This window comes from Engraulis encrasicolus, chromosome 16 (genome assembly GCF_034702125.1).
Source record: "Engraulis encrasicolus isolate BLACKSEA-1 chromosome 16, IST_EnEncr_1.0, whole genome shotgun sequence".
Classification (NCBI taxonomy): Eukaryota; Metazoa; Chordata; class Actinopteri; order Clupeiformes; family Engraulidae; genus Engraulis; species Engraulis encrasicolus.
The window spans coordinates 41195711-41222305 of NC_085872.1; the positions used below are offsets into that span (position 1 = coordinate 41195711).

The 26595-nt window shown below is 43.1% G+C and overlaps 2 protein-coding genes across 3 annotated transcripts; both read right to left on the minus strand.

Annotated features, from left to right (window-relative positions):
- Positions 1-1240: 1240 nt before the first annotated feature.
- On the minus strand, positions 1241-14815 carry cpz (carboxypeptidase Z). Of its 2 annotated transcripts, none has more exons than XM_063219630.1 (11): positions 14635-14815; positions 14059-14088; positions 12547-12921; positions 10790-11002; positions 9971-10167; positions 7602-7763; positions 6213-6371; positions 4739-4874; positions 3619-3758; positions 2764-2863; positions 1241-2289 (listed from the first exon to the last, which is right to left on the minus strand). In XM_063219630.1, exons 1-11 carry the CDS (start codon positions 14717-14719, stop codon positions 1943-1945), a joined length of 1944 nt encoding a protein of 647 aa, XP_063075700.1. In that variant the 5' UTR covers positions 14720-14815; the 3' UTR covers positions 1241-1942. The 2 variants fall into 2 exon arrangements, with proteins under 2 accessions (XP_063075700.1, XP_063075698.1); XM_063219628.1 differs by having other exon boundaries at positions 1243-2289; positions 9935-10167.
- Positions 14816-15996: 1181 nt separating this feature from the next.
- LOC134466584 (G-protein coupled receptor 26-like) lies at positions 15997-18694 on the minus strand. Its single transcript, XM_063220481.1, has 3 exons — positions 18024-18694; positions 17761-17874; positions 15997-16515 (listed from the first exon to the last, which is right to left on the minus strand). The coding sequence occupies exons 1-3, from the start codon at positions 18692-18694 to the stop codon at positions 16260-16262; spliced, it is 1041 nt and encodes a 346-aa protein (XP_063076551.1). The 3' UTR covers positions 15997-16259.
- Positions 18695-26595: the final 7901 nt, after the last annotated feature.

Below are 26595 nucleotides of genomic sequence, written 5' to 3' on the forward strand. Positions count from 1 at the left end.
TACTACCTTGAGAATATCTAAATTACGGTCAAGACAACTATTTGACACTAAAGCCCACCAAGTAGATTGCCGAGTGCGTCGCACCATCAGCTATGATTATTTCCATAGCGAGTAACCACAGCTGATGGTGCGACGCACTCGGCAATCTACTTGGTGGACTTTAGTGTCAAATAGTTGTCTTGACCGTAATTTAGATATTCTCAAGGTAGTAGCTTCACAAAACACATTCTGCAGACCTTTCAAGAATACATGAAGGACTTTGGACACTTTGGTTTATGTGTGGATACCCTCAACATATTACGGGGTAAGTGTGACGTTGTTTTGAGCTGTGCAAGACTTTAAAATGTTGTGTTTTTGAAATGTGTGTAACCGCCGAAAAACGATGCCCGCATCTTTCATATTGCATAGCTGATATGGCTAACGAGGCTAACGTGATATTATCAAACTTTCTCAAAACGCATCCTTTTGCCTTGATTTTGCTCTAGAGTGACTGTATTTCATCCCAAACATGCAAAAATCAGGCAAACTTGTTCCAACTCCGGATAAATCCTTTAAGTCAATGGCACATGGATTTCATTTGCTGACTCCAGTTCTGACTGAAAGCATATACTGTAGCCTACTTCATATCATGACCAAAGGAAAAACACAGTGCCACAAGATTTTTTGGGCATCGGGCAGTCACTGCCTTGTCAATGCCAATTTTCAGTAAACATTAAAATGGCATTTTATTTAAATATATGTTGTATGCCCTTACCCAAGTATGAAATGAGGGCATGATTAAACAAAATGTTCTATAAATGTATTTTTTTTACCACTCTTTCTAAATTGTTCCCAGGTACAGTACAATGTCAGCGACTCAAAAAGTAAGGGACACTTTCATATTTATATATTTGCAGCTATTTGTTTTATATAGAAGCAGAGCTCTGGCTTGTAAGTGAGGAGGGTTCATGTGATAAAAACAATTCTTTTGACTGCTTTGATGGTCCAGGGACATGTACTTTAGGCCTACATGAATATTGACATTAAATCTATGAACGACCCAGCAGTTTACGTTCCATTTAAATCATAGAAGTGCAGCACATATACTGTAAGACAGAAACCTAAATGTGAAAGAATGTTAGCATTGAACATGGCTAAAAAAAAATCTCCCATACAGCAAACTTACTCCTCGTTAAGCTGGGTAAGGTTAAGAGAGAAAGGGTATTCTGTCAAAAAACTGGACTCTGCTGCCACCTGCAGCTCAATGTTGCATGGCTGTCATGACAACAACAATAACCTTTTCAAGGACTTTTAATAAAAAGTAGAAATTCTCAAAAAAAAAAAATTTTTTTTTAAAGTGTGTGTATGCAAATGATTCACAATGTAATCATACGGAAATTGCGCTATAATTTGTGATAATTTGTGAAGACAACAGTGGTAATACAAGTAACACAGGTTTAGTTCTCACAAGGCAATGCATGCAGTGGGATGTGTGTACAAAGTGCCATTTTTTCAAAGTTTCTCATCTATTTAAAAGTTCATCTGTCCTTTAATAGTGCACCATGAATCTGTGCTTGTGACTGAGCTGCTTTCAAATTACCCTGAAATATATAAAATGGCATTCAGTTCAGCAGGAGAAGAGAGAAAGATAGCACAGGCAAAATCCATTATCGTCATTTGTCAGCAACATAAAACGAGGCATGTGTTCTCATTTCTGTCTGTGTCTTGTAACATTACGTAAACTCTCAGCTGCTTTGTTGGCTCAAGGCCATTTGTAAACCAACATGTAAGAGGCAAGGGCCACGCTGACATGTGTTAAGTGTAAACAGTGACAATTGTAGCGTTTCTCTTTGTCGGCCTGCTCCTTTGCTAGCTGTGACGGGGTTGTGGTGCTGACGTGGTGGTGTGTACCATGCTAGGTTGGGCCGAGTGCTAGCTCTACTGCAGATGGTGATCCCTATCTCTAGTTTCTGAGCAGCCAGGTGGGTGCGGAGTCGCCTGTCTGGGTGAAGTACGCCCACCACCAGGGCTTCTCCAGTCGCTCCTCGCCGTTCTCGCCCAGCTCCCTCTGCGAGTAGCTCTCAAACTGATTGTAGGGGTCAAAGCGCTCATAGGTCTCGAGGCCAGGGATGTAGAGGTCGTCCTCATCCGGCGCGTAGGGCACCTTCTTCAGGACAAAGTCCACACGGCCGGCCCGCGTCATGGCCCGGGGCAGGTTGACGCGCTTGACGGCCTTGTTGTAGCCTGATGCCGTGGCGGTCAAGATGTGCAGCCCAGGAGTGAGCAGACGCCAGTAGTCCCCATCCTCAGCTGAAGCACAGCAGCACAGCAGAGCATGTGCACCAGGGAGGGAGACACAAGAGCAGGGGATTAGACTCAAGACAATGTGCTCAAGACAGGCTGGGCGTATGCCAACACACACTGTTGTTGATGTCCATTTGATTGAAACATTGCTTTATAATTAGTCTCTATTAGACATGAGTGTCTGGGAGCTTGTTTTATTTGTGAAGTACGCATCTGTCATTAATAGATAGAAATAGAACAGGTGTTCCATACAAGCAGCCAGTTCATTTGGGTAAGCACAGGGCAGATAAACCTGTACCTTCCCATCTACTCACATACACTTTTTTATTCGTAGCGACACTGAAGTAAATTTCATTGCAGCAAATAAAAGAAAACTTTTTTTGGGCTCCAAAGAAGCATATCTGATGTTGCAAATTTCATGCATTTAAGAATAGCCATTTTTACAAGACGCTGACACCTTCTTGGAAAGATGATGCTCACCTGTGGTGATGTCATGACGTATCCCCTTCACTGTTATGGTTGCTCCTTTGATTCCGTTGCCATGCTCATCCCTGACCACGCCCTTGATGCCTCGATGTACCTGAAACATGCCACATGGACAGGAGCTCACAGGGGCTCCACAGAAAACTGATAGGATGCTGATACTAATTGTGTTCTTCATAGTAGTCATTCAAGGATCCATGTTGTTTCAGGTGCCATAAATTATGCCATTGTGTGTTTCCGTGCAATTTACTGATAATTTATGGCAATTTCAATACATGTCCTACTTTGTTCTCAGTACCTCTACACAGTGTTTTCAAGTACATGACAAACATGGAATTAAATATCACACAACATGGATACAGTTGGATAGATACAACAACAAAAAACATACTATACAGTTTAAAGGATAACTCCACACAATTTCAACATGCAGTTGTAATGCTCACACTACCTTTGAGTCGACAGTACCCGTTGACGCTGCATTTTTTCGGCTCAGCCCTTTCCGAGATCTGAGCTATTCTAATTGGGGCAGATTTTGTTTACATTAAAAAACTTTCTTAACAGAGGCCCACTCCAAATATTTTCCCAAAAGGTATCGCTATTTGCTTGTTGTCTGCTGATGTTGCATAACCTTTTGGATGTTTTTGGGATTTTTTATTATTTATTTTTTTAACAAACACCTGCCCCCATTACAATGACCAGGATCTCGGAATAGGCTGAAGAAGAAAAAAAATTCTCAGGTACTGACAAGTCCAGGGTAGCGTGAGCATTACAACTACATGTTGAAATTGGCTGGAGTTACCCTTTAACCAGGAGGATGTGCAAAGATTCTCATGGCTATATTGAACCTACCGCTTCCATAAAACTGAGGAGAGACTCTTTGTTGCGTTTCCACTCTGGATAGAGCTGCTCCTCACTTGGGAACTTGTCACAGCCCAGCTCCACTGTCACCTCGAAACAATTACTGTGGAGATAGTTAAAGTCGGCCATACCTGAAAAGGAGATCAATTGGGGGAAAAAAACACACAAAATGTTTACAGCTGCTATGCACAGCAGCATGTACGCAAACCCTACTGTCATGCACCTACATTTGTTGCAAAACAAGATATTTATGTGAGCAATAAGCCACGAGAGGCCATGGGTTTGTGTTCGATTTATAACGGGTAAGGGGAGTGGTGGGGCATGATGCAAAGCGGAGTGCCATAAACCTCCCCTAACACATTATAAATCGAAAACAAATCCACAGACTCAAGTGGCTTATTGCTTATTCCGTAACACTGTTACACTTAATCGCTGGCAAAGTTTCTTTAAAAATGCTGTAATAACAATTAATTTGCCACTCGTTGTTCACTTGAAGAAGTGGTTGGTTACCACGGCAACACTACTGGGCGTGCGCATGTTCATCGTGCTGCCAGACACAAACTTTGCTACAAAAACTCAGCGAGGCAAGATGCATACAGGAATGAAGTGTCTTTGCAATCACATTGACACCCCAAACAGAGATGGTGCAAAGATGGGCTCTTCTTGCTGACTCTCTACCCCAACTGCAACAGATCCTCATTATCAACTTAGACGCGTCACGTGACGTACCTGCGCATAGAATCTTCACTGTGTTTGATAATGAGGATTTTTTTGGCTACATACAGTATATCCCTGAAAACTTTAGTAAGACGTGTGTGTGTGTGTGTGTGTGTGTGTGTGTGTGTGTGTGTGTGTGTGTGTGTGTGTGTGTGTGTGTGTGTGTGTGTGTGTGTGTGTGTGTGTGTGTGTGTGTGTGTGTGTGTATGTGTGTGTGTGTGTGTTTGTGTATGTGTGTGTGTGTGTGTGTGTGTTGTGTATGTGTGTGTGTGCGTGCGTGCGTGCGCACGTGTAAATGGCAAATTACAGCAGGTTTACAGAATGACAGCCATCTGACAGTTCTTAAAGCAAACTAATTCCAATCTGTGAAAGTGAAGCCCAGTAAGTAACATACCTCCTGCAAAGCTATACCACTCGGCACCATTAATGATGCCCCTTTTATTGGAGAAGGATCCACCGCATCGGTTGGTCTTGTTGCTAGCCATCTCAGCATGGGCATCAGCATAGATCCTAGCCAACTGCTTGAATACCTGTTAGTTAATCAGAAATATATTTCCATGAAAGGGCGTCATATACATCTAGTATTGTTACATTTTCCTTATATTACAGTAAACTACAGTGTATATATACTGTACAACAGCATATTGTTCCTAAAAAATAATACACAGCATAATGCATATTATACAGTACAGCTTATGGACCTAGATGACCATACTCTATATCAGTGTTTCCCAACCAGGGGTACGTGTACCACTAGGGGTACGCGAGCACACCTCAGGGGGTACATGGAGAAATGTAATAATAACAAATACATGGAGTGTAGCCACTTTGGGATAGCCGAATATACAGTATATGGAGCATGCATGAGCATACTCTTCATACGACAACATGGCTTAGGGGGTACGCAGAACAAAAAAGGTTGGGAAATGCTGCTCTATAGGCCATGAGTACTCAATTAAAAGTCCCAGAGGGCCAGTTTTTCCAAATTCCTCCCAATAAAGGGCCAACCCCCACCCCCTAACATCTGCCATAATAGCATATTGTGAAAAAAATAAGGGGGGAAACAACACATAACAAAAAATCACAAGGCCTTTGTAAGCACAAAACACACGCACTCACACACACAGCAGATATTTAATTTCAAGTGACAGGAGGGGAGAACATTTCTCTCATACAGGGCCTACATTTTTCTGGAGCAGTGTGGGGTGAGGTGCCTGCCTTGCTCTCATTGCCACCCTTCAGTATTTTTTTAATGACTTAAGATCATCTGATAGCCTATATTTGCAGACTGCATTCATTAAGATTTATTTCTTAGAGAGAAAACCAGTAAGCCGGAAGGTAACACTTTTCAAACAAAGCTCAAATGTTGCTTATGACTTTGTTTATGCAGTCCTGACATGCATAGTAAGAATTTACAAGTGTAGCTGCAATAATACGGACCCAACAAAGAGGAGGACACCTCAGGTTTTGTCAACAAGAAAACGGCATATTTGATGCAATGTTGATTAAATGCAAGGAACAGCCAATAATAAATACTCAAGTTGCTCAAAACTTTATTGTACTCTTAAGAGGAGATTAGCATTCAAAACGAATTTATTTGGGTATAATTCGAGAAAAAAAACAAAAAAACAATTAAGAATTATTCAAGGGCAAGAGATAGATGTCCGCCGCTAGTTGAATATGGGGGCTATAGGCCATATTGTGTTCTATGCCTTTTTAATGTGGGTTTATATGTGGATTGTGGAGAAGTGACATGCAAGACACATTTCTGTGCAAACAGACAATATCATATCTTATCTTACCTTATCTTATCTTATCTTATTTCCCTGTCATGCAGCACGGCTAAAAAGGTGTGTGTGAAACCTCACCTGGTCGTCTGGTGTAGATGAGAACATCTTTTCCTCCTGGGGGTGTTTGGAGAAATCAAAGGGGTAGGACACCAGCAGTTCACCCCCATGCAAGCTGGCTGAGAGCACAAATGGGATGGAGCGGATCCACTTCATCACAGCATATGTCTCTGGCGCCACCTGGAGGACAGGGGCATACAGGGCAAGAAATGACTCGCTGGGCACTGGTATTGGGCTGAACTGTGTAAGGAGGATAGGTCTTGATTCTACGTTAATACTGTTTCATCAATTTATCAATCAATCAATATTATTTATATAGCATATTATCATACATAACGGTCCTTGAATGTGCTAAAGAGTAGAGAAAGAGAAGAGAGGAAAACACACACACACACACACACACATACACATAGTATACACACACATTTTGATTATTTTATTTGGGAGGACCAATAATTATTGAGAAACATACATACAAAATACAGCGCCCCAAACAATATTAAAGTAGCAATAATCTCCTCCTCCAAATATGCAGACTGCCTATAACTGCAGATATTGAACAGTACTTGGCTATCTATTTTGCGTTCCTCTTATTTAGTCCAGCTATTTGCAAACCTCTGACACACAATTTATGAACATGGCCAAGGCTACCATAGATGAGTGCCACACACACACACACACACACACACACACACACACACACACACACACACACACACACACACACACACACACACACACACACACACACACACACACACACACACACACACACACACACACACACACACAAAGTATATATAAGTATTAACCATAACCCTTATATTCTTAAATGGTTCTGTGGAAAAATAGGCAAGTTAAAGAAAAACTAAATTTAGAAGACTAAACATGTTACACAAGCGAGCATTTATTAAACATTGGGGCAGGACTTCAGAGATCCTGACTAAATACACTGTTGAAAATTAGAAGACTGCTCAAGGACCGCTTTTGAATTATTTGCCAGCTGTGCAAGGACACCATTGGTAATCATAAAGTTGCTGTTGCAGTTCGATCCTATATGTTCAGAACGTACAACTTCATAAATCCAGTACAAAATGTCTGCCTTCTACTATTAAACATAGCAGTGATATGGGAGATGTATTCTGCATACCGCGTTTAAGAGCTGGTGTGGTATTACCATTATACCAATGACATGCCAAAGGCTAATGCACAGAGGATTGCTTGCAAGTTTAGTCAGTGACTATGAAATATAGGGAATTTTACTCTTCATAAAACAACCAAATTAACAAATAAACAAATAAAGACAATAATGAGCCAGAACACTCTATTGTTGTAATCCACATTGTTGTTATACCATGACATGTTGGAGCAGGATGGATTACACCAGACATAATGGAGAGTCGTCCCTACCTTGCCAAACCAGTATGAGTCGGGGATGGGGATGTGGTCGACCCTGAAGCGCCTGTAGCGGCGGCGGCTGTAGGCGATGCTGGTCAGGGCCGGGAAGTTGCGGTTCAGGTCGATGTTCTGAGCGTTGCGGCGCCCACTCGTCCAGCCATTTAAGATAGGACCCTGAAAGATTTTATACAGCGGCCGTCATGAGACCAGGACAAGTTGATGCACTTCAGATGAACGCTCATTTACTCATACACTCATTGTTATTGTAAAAGTTCTTCATTTCGCTTTTTGTTTTGAGTACTTACTCAGAAACAGCCACTGAAAAACAAATGGCATGTTATTGACAGGGCAGGTTTCAAAGCTCAAATGTTGGAATGATAGGAATATAGTAACAGTTGAACGGTAAGGGAACAAGCATTCAAATTAGAGAAGTAGCACTCAAAGATTGTTTTGTAGCAGTGTACGAAAGTATGAAAGGATTATATTTTTGAAGAGAAAGATGAGAATTTCTTGGTGGACCAACACGGTTATCGAACTTGTAAGTAATGTAAATGGAGTCGAATTTGGATTATAACGATCTCTACAGTATAAAGCCTTTTATATTAAGTGTACCCGAGGCAATAGAGTTATCTTGGACTTATATCAGATCAGTGTCCAGTCACAGAGTTGTATCGTCTAAATTTAAATATTCATATTTAGCTTTTTCAGTTTGCACCCACGTTAATGATTGTTGATGATTGTTGATGTTAATAAATGATTATTCTCCCTTTGTTTCAGCTTCTATATCCAGTTTTGTTTTAATTTGTTTTGAATATTTAATGATGTCACACACACTGCATGTGTTCTCTTATGAGCAGCCCAATAGCTGAACTGAATGCTATCACTTGAACTTGTGCCCAGTCAGAGGAAACAACTGTTAACCTATGCATTCAGATATTAGCCTAACATTTTGAAACACTTGAATTCACTGTTAGTATTTCGCATGACACTCTTTTCTGGAATTTGCTGCCTGTTATAGCAGTGGACTACTGTAGCCCATTGCTTTGTCCAATAAAACCCAGTAGAGGTCACTAGTGTGGTACACTCTGGTCTAAGGATATTAGGCTGTGCTCTGAACGCACACTTTCACAGTGTGAGAAACGAACAGCACTGAGAGTCTGGGTGACAGCATTCAGCATGGTGGTAAAGGGTTGCTTCAGGGCCTATTAGTGTTTTGAGGTTTAGTTCCTTTTAGGGCAGTTCCCTGCCTTAGTCCGTGCTGACCCGATTCACAGTGAATGAAGCCAGAGGTTTAAGTGAAGTATAGTAAAGTAAAGAAGTAAAATTTTATCAGCTTTGTTTGTCTATGTTATTCTGAGGGTTGATTCGTGTGAGGTAGATGGACACAACAGATACAGCAAAAAGCAAAGTGCAAGTATGGTCTGGACATAATTTTTTTGTATCTCATTTGTCAAAATGAATATCTCATTTGTCTTGAATAGCTCCAAGTGATGTTATAAATATTAATAATCATGAACAAAAGATGAGATCTTTCATCGATTTGCAGCCCTGGTGTGTCCATTCACCTGCTAAGAACTGTCTTAGTTCTAGTTTGAAACAGAAAGTAAGGTAAGTATGGTATCATTAGTGAGAACTTAGGACATGAGCATTCCTACAACCAGCTGTCCTGCACCTATACATGTTCTGGAATGCTGGATTGACAATTCAAACTATTCTGTTTAAATGCAAAAAACAAGACCAATGGATAAAACCAAGCAAGGACAAATCTTAAAGTATAATTCCAGTCAATTTCAACAAGCAGTTGTATAGATCACTTTGGCATTGACATTTTCGTTCAATCCTTTCTGAAATGCTGGCCAGCTAATTAAGGCATGGGTTTATTATTTATTTATAACACATTTTTAACACGCTCCAAATATTATCCCAAAAGGTATTACTGTGTTGTAAAGTGTCTGCTCCGAGTGCATACCTTTTGGAATGGTATTTGAAGTATGAACAATATGCAAAGCACTAAAGCTGCATGTTGAATTTGAACAGAATTCTCCATTAATTTCCAGATAGATTCCCATTTAAGAAACTCTAGTGTGCTATTTACTTGCTACCTTTGGCCCTTGTTTAACTGATACTGAACTAATAACAGACAACCTTGTGTGAGTGATGTGGGCATGATAGTGACCTCAGCAACACTAACTCCCCATCCTGAGCCACAGACACAGCCTGGTGGTAGGATGCTGAAACGGCCCAGCCTAGCTGAGCCGGGTTCTGCAGGCGGACGCACGAGACAGCCGAGACAGTCGGAGGGACGGGAATCGAGCCGCGGGTTTTAGCGATTGACGGATATTTACTTCCTGGTTGAACTCAGGGTCGTTGCGATCAGCTACCTCAGCAGCAGCCAGCTCATAGCCGTCTGGGTTCATGGAGGGGAGTATGTGGATACGCGTGGTGTTGATGAGCGTCTGGATGCGCTCGTTGCCCAGCAGGTACTCGGAGCACAGGTACTCCGCCATGTAGATCAGCAGCTGCCGGCCCAGAACCTCGTTCCCGTGCATGTTGCCCACGTACTTCATCTCCGGCTCCACTACAGGGATGAATGAACACAACAGGCATGTGATGTGTCCATGCTTTACTTTCGGTTTTGTGGTATTGATTTTGATATCAGAGTAAATTATATTATGTGTTTCGACATTTTACGTCAGTATCATGTTCTTTCTTTACCATGTTAGTACTGTATCTGTTAAAGGGTAACTTCTGCCAATTTCGACATGCAGTTGTAATGCTCACACTACTCTGGACTTGTCAGTACATGAGATTTTTATTTTTTTTCTTCAGCCTTTTCCGAGGTCCTGGTCATTGTAATGGGGGCAGGTGTTTGTTTACATTTCAAAAAAACATCTTGACTTATTCCCAATAACAACCAAAAGGTTATGGAACATCAGCAGACAACTAGCAAACAGCGATACCTTTTGGGATAATATTTGGAGCAGGCCTATGTTAAATGTTAATGTAAAAAAAATCTGCCCCCATTAGAATTACTTAGATCTCGGAAAGGGCTGAGTCGAAACATGCAGCATCAACGTGTACAGACAAGTCAAGGGTAGCGTGAGCAATACAACAGCATATTGAAATTGGCAGAAGTTTTCCTTTAAAATCATGGGACAATGCATAAAACATGTCAGAGTGATATTTTCAGCGTTACTCACATAGCTCATGTTGTCCAGGATTATTGGAGAACTCGATTACAAGTAGGTCTTTGCCGTCGACACTTCGTCCAATGCTGTAAGTGCGAGAGATATGGGAACACTTTGCAGCCGTGCGCTTCAGGGTGCTCCACATCTGCGCGTTGGTGTGGTAAGTGAACTGGATGATGGTCGAGGGTTCATCAGTGAAGTTGGCAAAGGCAATCTCTTGCCTTGCTGAGAATGTAGAACAAAAAAACAACGGTGTAGTAAAACTTGAGTGTTTCAACATACTACCTCAAGTTCGTTCAATTCCCTGAACTCATAACACTGCCAAAGTCTAAAACAATGGCTGAAATTATGGTGGGACTGCCATGTTTCCACACATGTCAGTTGTTATTATTTTTCTTTCCATGGTCCTAATAAGGCTTTCTTTAACCCATTTTAGCCTAAGGCACCTCACCAGCATGCCTGCTGAATGCCTAAGCTCTATTTGGGAAAAGGTGCCCTCTACCTATAAAAACCTAAATATCTCAGCCTCCGAAGCACATAAAAACATGAAATAAGTTGCATTGAAAAGCTAGGACCCTCATTTGGCATTAGACTTTGTTCATTCAGCTCACCCACATTTCTATTAGAAAAACTGAAATCTCAAGAGCCTGAATGCAGCATATATTTCGCTCCAGGTGCCAAAGGTCAAACAACGTACATGTATATGCAGCATCAGGGTAATATGGGTTAAACTGTAAGGGGGAGAGGAATATAATTGTAATGAATTGTTGCACTCGTATGTGCTCATGCATCCATAGTCACACTCTGCAGTTTAACCAGTGCCCCAAACTGGCAAACGCTTAAAGGGGTATGCCTTACTGTAGCATGTCGCTAAGCTAGTGAAAGTCAATGGATCCGTGTAGAATGCTACACGGATCCATTGACTTTCACTAGCTTAGCGACATATTCCCTCTTTTAACTTGTCTTAAAGCAAGACAACGCTAAACATGAAAAATAAGACACTTTACCACCTTTATAAACCCCAGCCAACGATTTTAAATGTATTAATCCCCAAAATAGTGGCANACCCAGTGCTTAATTTGAGGGGGAGCAAGGGGGAGCTAGCTCCGGAACCTCAGACGAGAGCTCCGGAACCTTGGATGNAACCTCAGGGAAAGGCATTATAGACCCCCCCTCTTGGGGGAGCCACCCATCCTCTGCACTCCGGGACCTCTCGCTTGGCAAATTAAGCACTGGGCATACCCCTTTAACCAGATGAACTCCAAACTGGGCTACTGGCCATGCCAGGATAATCACCTCTCAGGGTGGAAGCCCGGGAGGTTGAAAACAAACAGTGTAACATAACTGGTATCCACCTGTGCCTCTCACATCCCCATGCTTCCAGGACTCTACTGTAACGAAGGGCCTTCTGGGCAACCAAACTGGGGTTTTGACTGGTACACCAAAGAGCGAGACTTATTTACGTTAGACAATCAGTCCACCCACAACCCTAGTAATGGACACGCCATCACACCTACCTAAACCCAGACAGCTGGTCATACAGTAGCAGTCCTCCTTATAGTCTAGGACAGCTGGCGTGCCCTGTAATTCACTATTACATTATACTTAACTGAAGCTTCTATCCAAAGCAACATAGTTATTAAGTACAGGGTTTTGGCTACCGTCCCTGTAGCAAAGGTTAGGGCTAGAGGATAGACCAACTCCCAAACCATCAGGCTATGGTTGTTAGGACATGGCTGCTCCTTCCATTGGCAAATCCAGAAGCCTACCTTTAAACTCAGACAGCGGGTCGTAGCAGCCCTCTTGGTTGCTGACGAAGAAGCGGTCGCAGTCCAGGAAGTAGGGCCAGGCCATGTCGATGCCTTCGAAGGCGTGCGAGCAGCCGCGCCGCACGGCCTCGCAGGAGGTACGGCACGGCTTCAGCATCCGGCCGTCATGGCAACGGGGCGCCAGCACGGAGCATCCCAGCAGCCTCAGCTCCTCGGAACACTCTCCGTTCAGCAGCCCGTGTAGCACGCTCAGCAGCAGGTACTCCGCGCCCAGCTCCGCCTCCACGCGGTTACGGTGGCCCACGATGTTGGGGAACATGATGTGGCGGTAGGGGACGTCCTGACAATAGGCCAGAGCCATGTCTGTGCAGGCGGCTATGGACACATGAGGGCACACGTGAGGAAAACGCATGCAACTCATCACCATATTGTCCACTCATTACATTACATTGCATTACACTTAGCTGACGCTTTTAATCCAAAGCGACTTATGAATATTACAGGGTTACAGTCCCTGAAGCAATGGGGGGGGTTAGGTGCGATGTTCAAGGGCACCTCAGCAATGGAGCGGGATAGGGTGTGGGATTTAAACCTGCAACCCTCTGATCTGAAGCCCATCTCCTTACCCACTTAGGCCTTGGCTGCCCCATTCATGAAATGGATCAGGACTGTTGATTGTGTCTCGTTTGATTCTCTGACCCTAAAAAAATGCTCTCTTACTTTGCTTGCTGGAGTAGCAGAACAGACATTTTAAAAGTAATTTACGCTCAGATGCCTCTGGACAGATTGTGTACGTTTCAAGAGCAAAATCCTACCAGCTTTCTTTTTCAGATCAAGGTCAGCAAGATTTTCCAATAAATACAGGTCTATTATGCCTGACATATAGATCATGTCAACTTAGGCCTGATGACTGAAGAATGTTGAGCAGGTGTGTGAATAATTGACTAGGCCTGAGGCATCACTGGGCTCATCACATGCAGTCTTTTGTGGTTAAAGAACATCCTCCCCTCTCTCATCTTCCTTTACCCTATTCCTTCATCGCATTTTCTTTGCAACCTCTCTTCCTTTCCTTTCCACAGCCTTCTTTTACCACACACAGACACAGACACAGACACAGACACACACACACACACACACACACACACACACACACACACACACACCAACCCCCGTTCCGTCTGGGGAAACGTGTCATATCATGTGATGTGTGCCCCGGCATTTGTGTGTGTTTTCCTTCCTTGCTAGAGACGTTCGGGGCATGACCTCAAGACCTCCACACTCTACTGAACCAATGAGTCACAGGAGCCAAGAGATGCATGCACATCCCCCATCCAAGAAGGAGCTTTAGAGTATTAAAACAGACATCACTTATTCTCATGATGATGACTACATTTGCTTACATTCCAATTCATGGGGAACGGTATATAGTTGGTAGGCTGTTTCTGCATGGCTTCCTACAGCACAAACTATATTGCTAAGCCTTCTATTACTCTTGCAACATAGAGAGCTTACCTTTTTCTTCGTTTGGACTTCTGCATCTTCCTGGGGGAGAAATACATCAGATAAAAAATAGTAATTCACCACAGTACCAGATGAAGTTGAGTTGGCCATCTCGTTGGACACCAGATGGTAGCAGAGAGCACTCACAAAGTTCAGACCAGATATTTTCTTTAGATGTATAAATGGACACTCTCCAAGCACATCCGAGAGTATTTGGTCATTCAACATGTTTGTTTTGGACTTTAAGACTTCAGAGTAACGTACGCACGTAGAAAAACAACAACAAAGGTAGCGATGCCATGGTTGACAATTGTTTGAGTCAACGGTGTCACTCCTCATGCAGCTCCATCATGCCATCCTAGGTGTTATGACACGTCGTTAACATATTATTGCAGCAAACTTAACTAACTTAACTAAGCAAGTATCTCAAATGGGAGACAATAACTCTAAGCTGTTAACAAAATCGTCCAAACCGATCTAGTTGTATAGCCTACAATTACAATACGCAGCGCGTGGCTACCTGAAATGTTATTACGCGCATGACAAGTTAATTAATAATGTAGGCTATGAAATCGTGGTCAACATCACCTAATGTCTCGTCCCCAGGTTCACATCTCCGTGGCACACCGAAACCTGTAGCCAAGATACTTATAACTATGAGCAAGGAAAGCATTGTGTGCTCTTTGTGCACTGTGATGTGGCAGCCCCCAGTAGCCTGCTCTCTTGAAGTTTATTACCACCCGTCGAAACTTTGTATTGCAAGAAGAATATTCCGCGCAACTCCCAAAACGATCAAATTACAGCAGCTCGTCGTCTGTCCAGGAGGCGTGGACATCGTCCAAATTACTAGTAGGTGTTTCTTTTCCATGGTAAACACTGGTTAGCCACCCTATACTTACTGTGAAGTTTACATGTAGTCCTGGTGTTGGCCGAGTAGGAAGAGGATTCCCATGGAAAAAATAAGCTAAAGGAAGATAACCTAAAGAGACTCCGTGTTACGTGCGCATTTTCTTGCCGTTGGTTTGGTTTCCATAGAAGTGGTATTACAGAATAATTCCCTTCTTCTGCATTGTATACAAATTGGCTCATTTCTCTGATTAAAAAAAAAACAAACAAAAAAAAACAGGAAATATGGTATGAAGAAGAGACTGTTAAATTGTGAACAGTATTTATTAGGGGTTTTTACTCAGTGACATGTGCTGCAGGACTTGTGAGGTTGTGAGAGGTGCCACTCTTTTCAGGGGGTAGAAACACCCACTTGGTGTTTAAACGAAACAGTGGAAAACCTATGGTGTAACATACTCTGGGATTTTACAATAGACCCAGCCAATTAAAAGCTAAATCAATCAATCCAGACAGAATGAAATGTGTCAATGTGTCCCTTGCAGATACAGTACGTTGAGTGACTGTGGCTGGATTATATTCCTCAAACACAGATAGGGCCTACCGGTACATAGCCTGATTATCATCGACTTTCAAACCTCTCTGAGACTTGGTCTGACCAAGAGCCTCCGAATTAACGTTTCCCAAACGGCATGGTTGACCCGCTTCCCTAAATTTGCTACTGGTTGACTGGTTTCCAGCAATGTGGGTGGAGTTCCCGATTTTTCTGCAGATCAGAAATGATATTTACATTGCTCTTGGCCTGACTAGAAGCAACGCCGAAGGTGTTGTATAACTAGTAGGGTGTGGGCTGGCTAGGGCCTACAGGCAAAGCATAACCTTCAGTGTTACAGTACATTAACAAAGTATCACTTAACAATACTAACATCAACATAGTTCAGTAGGCCTACATATACCCAAGACCTCTGGAAGTACTTTTTACTGTCCATCACATTGACTTTCAAACACAGGTGAACAGTGCTGACAGATATGGCCTTGTCACACACTGCACCCTGCAGAAGTGTTCAGTCTCTTCTGAACCGTGCTCACCTGCTTTCGTATGGGGGCAAGGCTACAAAGAACACAGACAGTCACCTCTATTGACTGCATCATCAGCATTCTCTCAGTGTACAGTACTGTAAGTAGTTAACAGACTACCTCCCTCTTCTTGGGTGGTCAAAGCCATTAGTCACTCGCTGACTCAGCACTTTCTTTCTCTTCCCCTCCAGGGCTGGTCCCACACAGTGCTGGTGCATGGTTAAGAGGATGTCAGCTCCTCTCAGCCTGTAGATAAGTTAATGGTTAGCTTGGCCTTTTAGCTTTTAAAGCGACTAGCTGACTCTCTGAAAAGCACCACCAGCAGCATCATTGTTGTTGTCCATGTCCGCAGAGCTGCTGTGGCCAGAGGATGACAGGTATGTGTCGCGGCCCAGGACACGGTTGGTCATGTTGATCAGAGCCTTCCTGTACTGCTGGCGGAGGAGGGAGTAGACAAACGGATCGAGCGCTCCTTTGCTGTAGGCGAGACATCGACTCAGAATCCCCCAGTGGTGGTTCACATGGATGCCTGGTGTCAGTTCAGTTAACCTACGAGAAATAAGCAAGATGTGATTAGACTCCCTTTTGATACACACTTGTGGTGTCTATTCTGTTGAATGTCTGTGTCTCTCTCAAAACATTATCTCTCTGTCTCTCTCTCTCTCTCTCTCTCTCTCTCTCTCTCTCTCTCTCTCTCTCTCTCTCTCTCTCTCTCTCTCTCTCTCTCTCTCATGCACACACTGTATGCATTCATGTTTGGGCACAAATAGGATTAAATAAAATTGATATCAGGTGATATCAGCCTAAACTATCATTTGAAATCCTTAAATAGGACAGCCTCGTTTTTGAAGTCAAAACCCATGATCAAGAAATTATGGTGTCTGAAATGCAGTGCAGAACTACAGCAAATGCTTGTCTGCCATTTCACTTTCAACCATATATTCATGTTTCAAAGGGTTCTCCTAATCAGGGTTCTCCTAATCACCCACGGCAGACCCTTGAAGAGTTTATTGTGCGTGCGTGCGTGCGTGCGTGCGTGCGTGTGTGTGTGTGTTTGCGTGTTGTTGTTATTGTTATGTTTGTTGTTGGGTTTTTGTTGGGGTTTTTTTTGGAGGGGGTGGGGGCGTCCAAAGACTTAGCATCTCTGTTAGATATAGACACTTAAAGGGGAATTGTGTAATATCTTTAGTAGTTTATTTCCAGAATTCATGCTCCCCATTCACACATGTTACCTTTTCACGAACACTTAACACCACCATCAAATTCAAAGTATTCATTATTACTGGGAAACTTGCGCTTTCTATAACTTAGGCCTACATGAAAAGGGGGGTCTTCTCTGTTGTCCGCCCTTTTGAATGTCCAGAAATAGACTGTGCTTAGACTGTAATTACTGTACTTTGGTCATTTTAGTAAATTTAATTATTTAGTAAATAATGATGAGAAGATCACATGTGCTATAGGCAGCATTCCGCCTGCACAATTACATTACTTAATGACTTATGAGACATGAATACCATATTCAATGACCTAGGACTGGAGCCCTGTAAAGTACTAATAGGCCTAGTTGTTAGGCTACATTTCTTGCTCTGAGACAATGAAGGGAGAAATAAACAGGTAGCCTACAGGTATATGGAGCTTCATGGCTGCCAGTGCCACTGTCACACACATCACATGAGACAATTTTGTCTTTTATCATAGACATGTGCTGATGGGAGGGATTTCCCAAGTGTGGTAGTTAATAATCTGGTATGACCCACCACTTTTGTCTAGATATTAGGCTACTTATTAACTCACCTTGTTATTACATAGGGCGCGAAACAAAGAACAAAGGATCCAATGAATATACAGATTTTCTTAGTTGCTCTCTGTCTCCTCTTTTTCTGTTCTAAGAGGCACCGCTGTTTCACACTGAAAAAGATAAAATGTCACATGTAATGTTGAAAATTAATGCTTTAACCATGGTCATAGTTATAACAAATGTTCAATGCAGTGCAGAGAAAAGGCCCTGATATTTATTTTATTTTATTTTTAAACTCAACCTCGAACTTGTCGCATACCTGGGATGGATATCCACTAAAACAAGCAGCGTTTGCACCGTTATGACATCTATTCGTTTGCAGTGGAAACGGGCAACTTTCAGAACTTTCAGATATGTGAAACACAGGATGATTAGGGGGAGCAAAAAGCTGGCGATAAGAAATACAACTGAAAACGCGATGAACTTCGTCCGTCCCTTTTCTCTTTCGGTCAAGTGCAGAGTGCAAGACGCGTATGTATGGCTGTATCCAACCAAAGAGAGTAACAGCGCACAAATGGAAAAGGCAAACGAATGGAGCCAAGCGTATGCCAGCATTCCAAGTGCGTCCTTATAGCGCATCTTGTTGGAGTAGCTGAGCGGGAAAACCACCGCTATCCACCTGTCGATGCTCAGCGCAGCCATACTGAGAGTGGTGTTGGCTGTCAGAAATGTCTCCATGAAACTAATTGCGGAACAAAACGCATCACCAAATGGCTTCTGGTTTGTGACAACTCCAGCCAATGTTGCGGGCATGTTCATTATAGCGATGATGATGTTGCAAAATGACAGATTCAGGATAAAGACTCCCGGCACCTGAGCGCGTACCTCGGTGCTATAAATGAAACATAGAAGCACCAGCAAGTTCGAACATAGAGAGACAACGGTGATCACAGTGATGAGCGCACCCAAGATGATATCCGTTAAGTGCATTTCAACAGCTAGTCACTGGTTCAAGGTCCATTTCATAGCACTGTGTCGATGTATCAAAAAAAACTGTAGAGTGAAGAGACGGTGTCATTCAAACATGATTGAGAGCTGTCTAGTGTCCTGAAGCGTCTATTCAGACAGTTATTTGTCCCAGGTGAATTAGTAGCATTTCCAAAACTGGCGGATCCTGTGATGCGACCATTTAAAATTTCAGCATACCACCATGAGTTTGTAGAGACAAGGAAAAGATGCTCCCGACTCAAACCGTAGTTTGGCATGAGGCGATCATGCGCACGAGGGTTGGCATGCGCGCATGAGCTCACGTGCAGCTGGAGTACAACATGTGATGTGTGTTCATATCAAATGGGGAATTGTTGGATGGAAGAAAGCACATATTTAAAAAAGGGAATTTGTCTTCTCCTTATTCGAGTAATCCAATAATAACTCATATTTCCTTTAACATGCCCCAACTTGAGTCCTCACCCCATATGGTTAAAGGACTTCAGGATTGCATACCCATATTGTAGGCTATAAGCAGCATTTTTATAGAGACACTGACATTTTAGTAGAACTTGAGTCAGCTCTTCCTATGGAAAATGCAGGTCCTCAAGTTTCTTGATAACATCTTGTGGTTTATAGGCTACCGTAGGCCTATTAGTGATGAATAGCCTACCTAGGCTATGTATTTTAATTCAACTATACACTTTTTGCTATAGGGGCCTTTGTTTAATGGACATTCAAGAACATATCACCTGCAGATGCCTGGCTGACACTAGGTTTCTCATTACTTTCTGAGTAGGGAAACTCAGACTCCACCTCTAGGGTGAATTGCTTTAGCTCCTGCAGATTTACAGTCTCATAATGTAATTCCCTATGTGCATGTGCCATTTTCTCATCAGAAATGACTATGAATAATTTAGGCCTGTTAGCAGCTGTTTACAATCCCCATACCAGTCGAGTTATAGGATAATGGAATCAAATAGTTCCGCAGCCTCACATATATATTTTGTTGGAGCATTGGACCTCCATTTAAAATCACAATCACAACCCTGCAGTGAATCGGTCAAAAAAGGTCATGTTTTGCTTAATACATATGGGCTAGTTTTGCCCCACAGCACAATTAAACTGCTGACATCCCATCTATCACCATTGATGACCTTCGCTGTTGATGATGCTATATACACTACAGTAGGCTACATATAACGCAATACTCTACTACTCTTGGCCGCTTTTATCCTGAGGGAAAGAGGGCTTGTTCCCACAGAACATGAGGAGCCATGGCTGTGGACTGAGGGAACCCTCCTCCTAATGGGTACACGGTGACCACCATCAGGACCCTGAGAGAATGTTATGCAAGAACATGCTGATTGTAGAAGCACTTAAGACGTCCATCAAGAGCCAGGGAACGGCTTCCCCCTGAGCGGAGGGAAAATGGCACTGTAAGAGTGTGTAAGTGTGAGTGCGGGGGAGTCAGAGAGGAAAGAGGGCAGAGCGGTGAATGCCGTGTGGTTACATAACATGGGTTCGCGTGTGTGTCTGGTGTGTATGTGTGTAAGTGTGTATGTGCGTGTGAGTGTGTGTGTGTTTGTGTGCATGTATGCATGAGGCCTGTGGGGAGTTGGTTGGTGGGGGTGTGCGGTTGTCTCTTCTGATGCGTTTTGATGTTTTCAGGCGTGTTTGCATATGGGGCTTGTCTGTGTTAGGGAATGAGAGAAGAGTAATGCAGGTGAAAAGGGAAAGCTCTTCACCGTGATGCTCTTTAGAGTGGTATGCATTTCAATTCGAAATGACAAAAACGAAATGATGACAGAATCAAGAGTGATTGTCAGAGATCAGAATTCGATTGTTATTAGTTTTTTTGTGGTTCTTGTTCTTGTGTGAGCACATACGCACACACACAGACACACACACACACACACACACACACACACACACACACACACACACACACACACACACACACACACACACACACACACACACACACACACACAGACAGAGAGAGAGAGAGAGTTAACTTAGAGAGAGTACTTAACGTGGCAGGCACATGGTGCTATTTTCTTCTCTACTCTGTCTTGTTATGCACTCATTTTTCACCGGCATTACTGGCTGTCGTTCCGTTACCTGGAGACCGGATAAAGCAGGTGGCTTTCACGTGTTACACAGTCTCGTTCTCATTAGCTAATGTCACATGGGGTCTGCATGCACAAAACACACACTCTCTATCTCTCTCTATCTCTCTCTCTCTCTCTCTCTCTCTCTCTCTCTCTCTCTCTCTCTCTCTCTCTCTCTCTCTCTCTCTCTCTCTCTCTCTCACACACTTTCTCTCTCACTCTGTTTGATCAAGTACAGTTTTTTTCTGAGCATGATAGTGACTTTTGAGGGGGGGAGGGGGGGTTTGCATATAAATAGCCTGTGTGCCCTGTTCATACCAGGCAGACCAGTGTTCCTATATCTGCTGATACATAACATGCCGAAACATACAAGCCTGCCCATCACATACGGTACACATAGGCTATAACACAAACAGTATTGACTACACAGCACATTGCTCTGCATGCAGGGATCAAGACTTGCAGACAGACAGATGGGCAGAGTAGACCCTGCCATTGTTATATCTTTGTACTGGGTCTTTATCTGGGTGTATTATATCCCTCATTGCCCCCTGCAATTCGAACTATGAGTAGGAAAATAGGCAAAAATTGCACAAATGGGGTGGAATTACCGTTTTGGTGTGATAGCTTAGCTGAATTACATTCCAGACAGGAAACCGAGACTGTGGACTATAAAAGGAAATATGCACAGCAGTAATATGAAGTTCAAGAATGTGTTCTGTCATACTGCCAAAAATGTGGACAGAAGGGAAGAAAATGATCAGTGTAGTTATAGTGAAGACAGTGTGTGACATATCATTTTGAAAGATGAACATAAACAGACACTAGACAGTCAGTTACAAATAATTATAAACAGTAAGGGGAGTGATGCAATATGTGTGGTCTGGCATTGAGAAGCAAACTCAAGCTTAGAAACACAGCGGCAGACTGACGCCCTAAATTTCACCCACTGTTTTTGTCAGATACACATTGATTTTTCGGCGTCTGTATGCAACCTTTAGATCCGGTCAACAATACCACAAAATCCATTATTGCTCTCACTTATTTGGTCATGTGATGCAACCAAACATTGAGTCCAGTCATTCTGTCCGTCTGACCAGGAACAGAAAATTCTAAAGGATCTCTAATGTGTGTATTTGAGTTTGCATCAAGTTTTCTACAAAACACTTCACATATCACAGCAAGCGCAAAAGCACATCTTGTCTACACCCCCTTGGCTGTGAGAAAACAGTGAGAACATGCACACAGTCGTTAATTGTCAGTACACAACAGCCAATATAGCTTATCTTATCTGCTGTCTGCGACCCTCCAGAGTGTGCTTAACCGACAGCTTACTCAACCCCTGGTGTTGCCGTCCAAGCGTGGAATGAGCTCTGTGTCTGGATAAATAGCCCAATAAATCTGTGCGGGGCTTCAGTGGGATATGACTCTAGCTTCATCCCCCTGCTTTGCCATAACGCAGCCAATGAGTCATGACCCCAGCTCAGGCCCCTAACAGACCAGGGGCGCATTTCTTGGAAAACGTAGTTGCTAACTACATTGGATACTTTGTTGTTTTCAATACTTTTTCTCATTGGCAACTACCCAAGTTGCTAACAGGCTAACAACTACACTTTTGAGAAATGCACCCCAGAGCGGCACTTTTTACACTAAATGCGTTTACTGTAATAGAGAGAGTTTCCACGATTTGCTTTTTAGAGAATACCGGTCATGCTGATTTAATCAGTAAGATCTCTGGCCGTTGGTCAATTTGAAACTATTTTTTGCCCTGTCTAAATGACGGTGGAGAAGGAGGTGGGGTAGTTGACTGTCTAATGCTTTCCACATTGTCCTCAGCTTTCACTGTGGTCACAAAATCAAAACAACACACAGACTTTTGGCCGAGATGTGCCACTTTTTAAAAGGCTTTAGTCAAAATTTTGTGGGGAAGTGGCTTGGTGAGCTTACAGAGAATGATGTTGACCATTGCTGTGTGTGTGTGTGTGTGTGTGTGTGTGTGTGTGTGTGTGTGTGTGTGTGTGTGTGTGTGTGTGTGTGTGTGTGTGTGTGTGTGTGTGTGTGTGTGTGTGTGTGTGTGTGTGTCTGGCTGGCTGGCTGGCTGGCTGGCTGTCTGGCTGGCTGGCTGTCTGGCTGGCTGGCTGCCTATGAGTGTGTGTGTCCGTGTGTGTATCTTTTGTTTATGTCAATCTGCTGTTTGTGTGTGTCTGTGTGTAAGTATTAGGCCAATCTGAAAGCTATGTTGCATGGACATTGAGCCACAAAGTAATCCATTGACAACAACTCCAGATGTCTGTCTTGCAATTGAAGCATAATGGTCCTGGATAAGAGGAATACAATTTCAGCCACTAAGACTCAGAGAGAGGAATTCGTTTTAAACGATTTAATGTTAGCATGGTTGACAATGGAATGGGCAGAAAGTAGACGTAGAAGTAGTCTTTGGCGTAGGTCCAATCATCAGCCCGGGTCTTGCGCCAGCGAATCCAGTAGAGCCTGCCATAGCCGTGCCGCAGGACAGTAGACTGGACCAACCTGGTGGGGGTTAGGATGGAGGAGGAGGTTTTGAACCGGCCGCACCTAGGCCAGCAAGAAAGGAGAGTTAGACACGTCACTATGAAGAGAAAAGCAGCCACTGATTGGCTCTGCAAAACGCACACGTGACTCGTCCTAGCGATTTATAAAATCTCAGTATATTATGCCATTGCCACTTTGTCTAACATTGATTAATCTACCCAGGAGGACCACCAACAAAATCCTTCTTGAAGGTCTTTGCCACCAACCATCCAACGGCTTTGTGCCATGTAGTGTGTATCAGTGGAGGCAGCAGAGCGGACCAATGAGGGTCCAGGAATAGAAAAGTACACGCTGTCAATGTCTCAGACCATCAAGTGTGCACTTGTAGCTCCAGCTTCCGGCTGTAATGGTGTGGTCATGTTGACTCTGATGGACACAAAATGAGTGGGCCTATATTTCTGGGGGTTTTTTTTTTTAAGTTTTATTTCTCATTGAAATGAGAAATGCTGTCATTTATCTCTTTATGTGCTGCACTTATCACAATGTAGAAACATAGATTATATTTTTTATGACTCAAAATTCACCTGATTTGATACAAAGGAATATGGGGGATCAAGTCAAGACCTATTATGTTCAATCAAATAAATAAAATCATTACATATTTATGGCATTGTATGTGGATGAATCAATATTTTGTTGTGATAAATTCATTACAATGACAGTAATTGGGTTTGATCCAGTCACATAAGGTCTCCACTACTGTAGCCAGTTTCATATAGGCCTACTATGAAACAGATTTTAAGGCTGCAGACATCTTCTTCATTATCTCCTTTATATAGATCCACAGACACCAAGGAGCAGTTCGCCTGCCCTGTAGCAGTAGTAGTGTTCCCAGTGTCAGACCACATTCCCACTGTCAGTGTAGCCCAGCAGAGAGCAGTGGAGGACAGGGAAGCAAGCGAGCGCACATGGAGCCTCTGAGGCCCCCGGGGTGCTGCAGATGCCGGCTGCATGGCGCGTGGGCGCAGAGCAGTGCAGGGAACGGAGTGGTCTTCACCCACCATCACTGGATTATCTAGATGACAGCAGCAGGCTGCATAGCTGTTGGCTTAAATACAGTATATTGCTGTATTTTGGCATCGCCACTGAGCCACTACCATTAGCACTGAGAGGACACTTCTTTGTGTTCTCCTCATTTGCACATAATAAGCTTTTACATTTGGCCTGCAACTTCCTATGCTGGGCAAGAGTGTGCAACGTGTGCAAAATGTGAGAGTGTGCACTATTAAGGTTCATTTTGCATTAGAGCAAGAGCAATTGCTCAACAAAAATTCCAACTATTTTAACTGCCGTCTTGGGGGTGGGGGGTTGGGGGGGGGGGGGGGCATTGTCACACTGCCAAAACAGTTAACCTAATGTGGACCACAATACTCTGTTGTGCTTACTATTATGTAGACTCTCAAACTGACTCCCAAAAAAGAAGGTATAGACTATATAAAAAATCAAATATGTGAGGAGAAAGAACACACCCTGAAAATGTGCTCAAGTTGCCATAACGGTATCACCAATAAAATACTACCAGATGTATTTTACAACAGTCTTGGTCATCATAAAAGCTGTTTGTCTTAACGTGGTGTAAGAATAGATGGGATGCTGTAAAGATAGAAACAATGACATTTCATCTTCAGAGAGGAATATTGCCACGTTTTTGCCGTGTTTGTTAGGCCCAATGACGCCATCTAGTGGTAGAAGTTTTTGTTTGTTTTCCTGCAAGGGTGGCATGTTCATGTGCTTCATTTACTCATCATGCAAACTGAAATATTGTGAAATAATTGACTGTGTTTGTAACATATACTCAGTTTATACTAGGTGCTGTAGTTTGAAAATGCAGATTAGAAAAACAGCTCCCAGAAAATGCAAACATATAGGCCCAGTGTTTAGTCCTACAATACATTATGAATAAACTTGACTCCGCCTCAGTAAAGCAGTGCTGTATACAGTCCAGAGTGATGTGTCTAGCAAGAGGGCAGATAAAAAAAAAGAAATTTTGCTACAGGCTCCAAAGAACTGGCTGCCCTCTCTGATAAATCTGGTGTAAACCCATGCCAATGTGCTTTGGCAACAGCAACACATTCTGCATGCTCCCTTGAAATGTCCATTCACCACTCTGTACTCTCTCTCTCTCTCTCTCTCTCTCTCTCTCTCTCTCTCTCTCTCTCTCTCTCTCTCTCTCTCTCTCTCTCTCTCTCTCTCTCTCTCTCTCTCTCTCTCTCTCTCTCTCTCTCTGGCACACACACACACACACACACACACACACACACACACACACACACACACACACACACACACACACACACACACACACACACACACACACACACACACACACACACACACACACACACACATGGGGAGGGGGCACAGGAGTGCAGTGCGCACACATTACAGTTGCACACACAAATGCCAAGTCAATAGAGCACAAATGCCCACAATTACAGCTTACATAACTTACACAGCTAGCTCACACTATGCACATCACTGAAATTCATTTTAGCTTATAACACCACACAGATGTGATCAAACGTATTTAGCTGGGAGCATGCCTTTCAGGGCCGCACTAAAGTGGATGAGTCCAGTGGTGTAGTCGACGTAGAACGCAGGTATACGGAGTATACCCACCTCTAAATTTCTGCCATTTCAGTATACCCACACTTAAAATTGATTGATCCATTATTTAGAATAGCGCAAATATATACAGTATACCCATTTCAAAAAATGCTCAAATATACAGTATACCCACCATGGAAAAGTAGACTACACCACTGGATGAGTCCAACATGTGGGCTTAGCTTTCCAAAACACAGATAGAGCCATAGTGACACTGGTGCACAGCGGTGTAGTCTACTTTTTCATGGTGGGTATACTGTATTTGAGCATTGTTTGAAGTGGCTATACTGTATATATTTGTGCTATTCAAAACAATGGATCAATCAATTTTAAGTGAGTATACTGAAATCCCTGAAATTTAGAAGTGAGTAGGCCTATACTCCGTACCGCGTTCTAAGACTACACCACTGCTGGTGCATCTGCCTAAAGGGCACCTCATAACCAAGACCCTCAGACAGGAAGGAGGTGGCTGGCTCTCACCACCTTGGCCAGGAAGTGTTTACTGATACTAAGGGGATAGAAGTGAAACCACAGACACTTCTGTGTGGCTGTAAGGTGGAGGGAGGGGGCAACAAATGGCTTGAAGATCTCAAGCGCACTTCCAACAGAGAC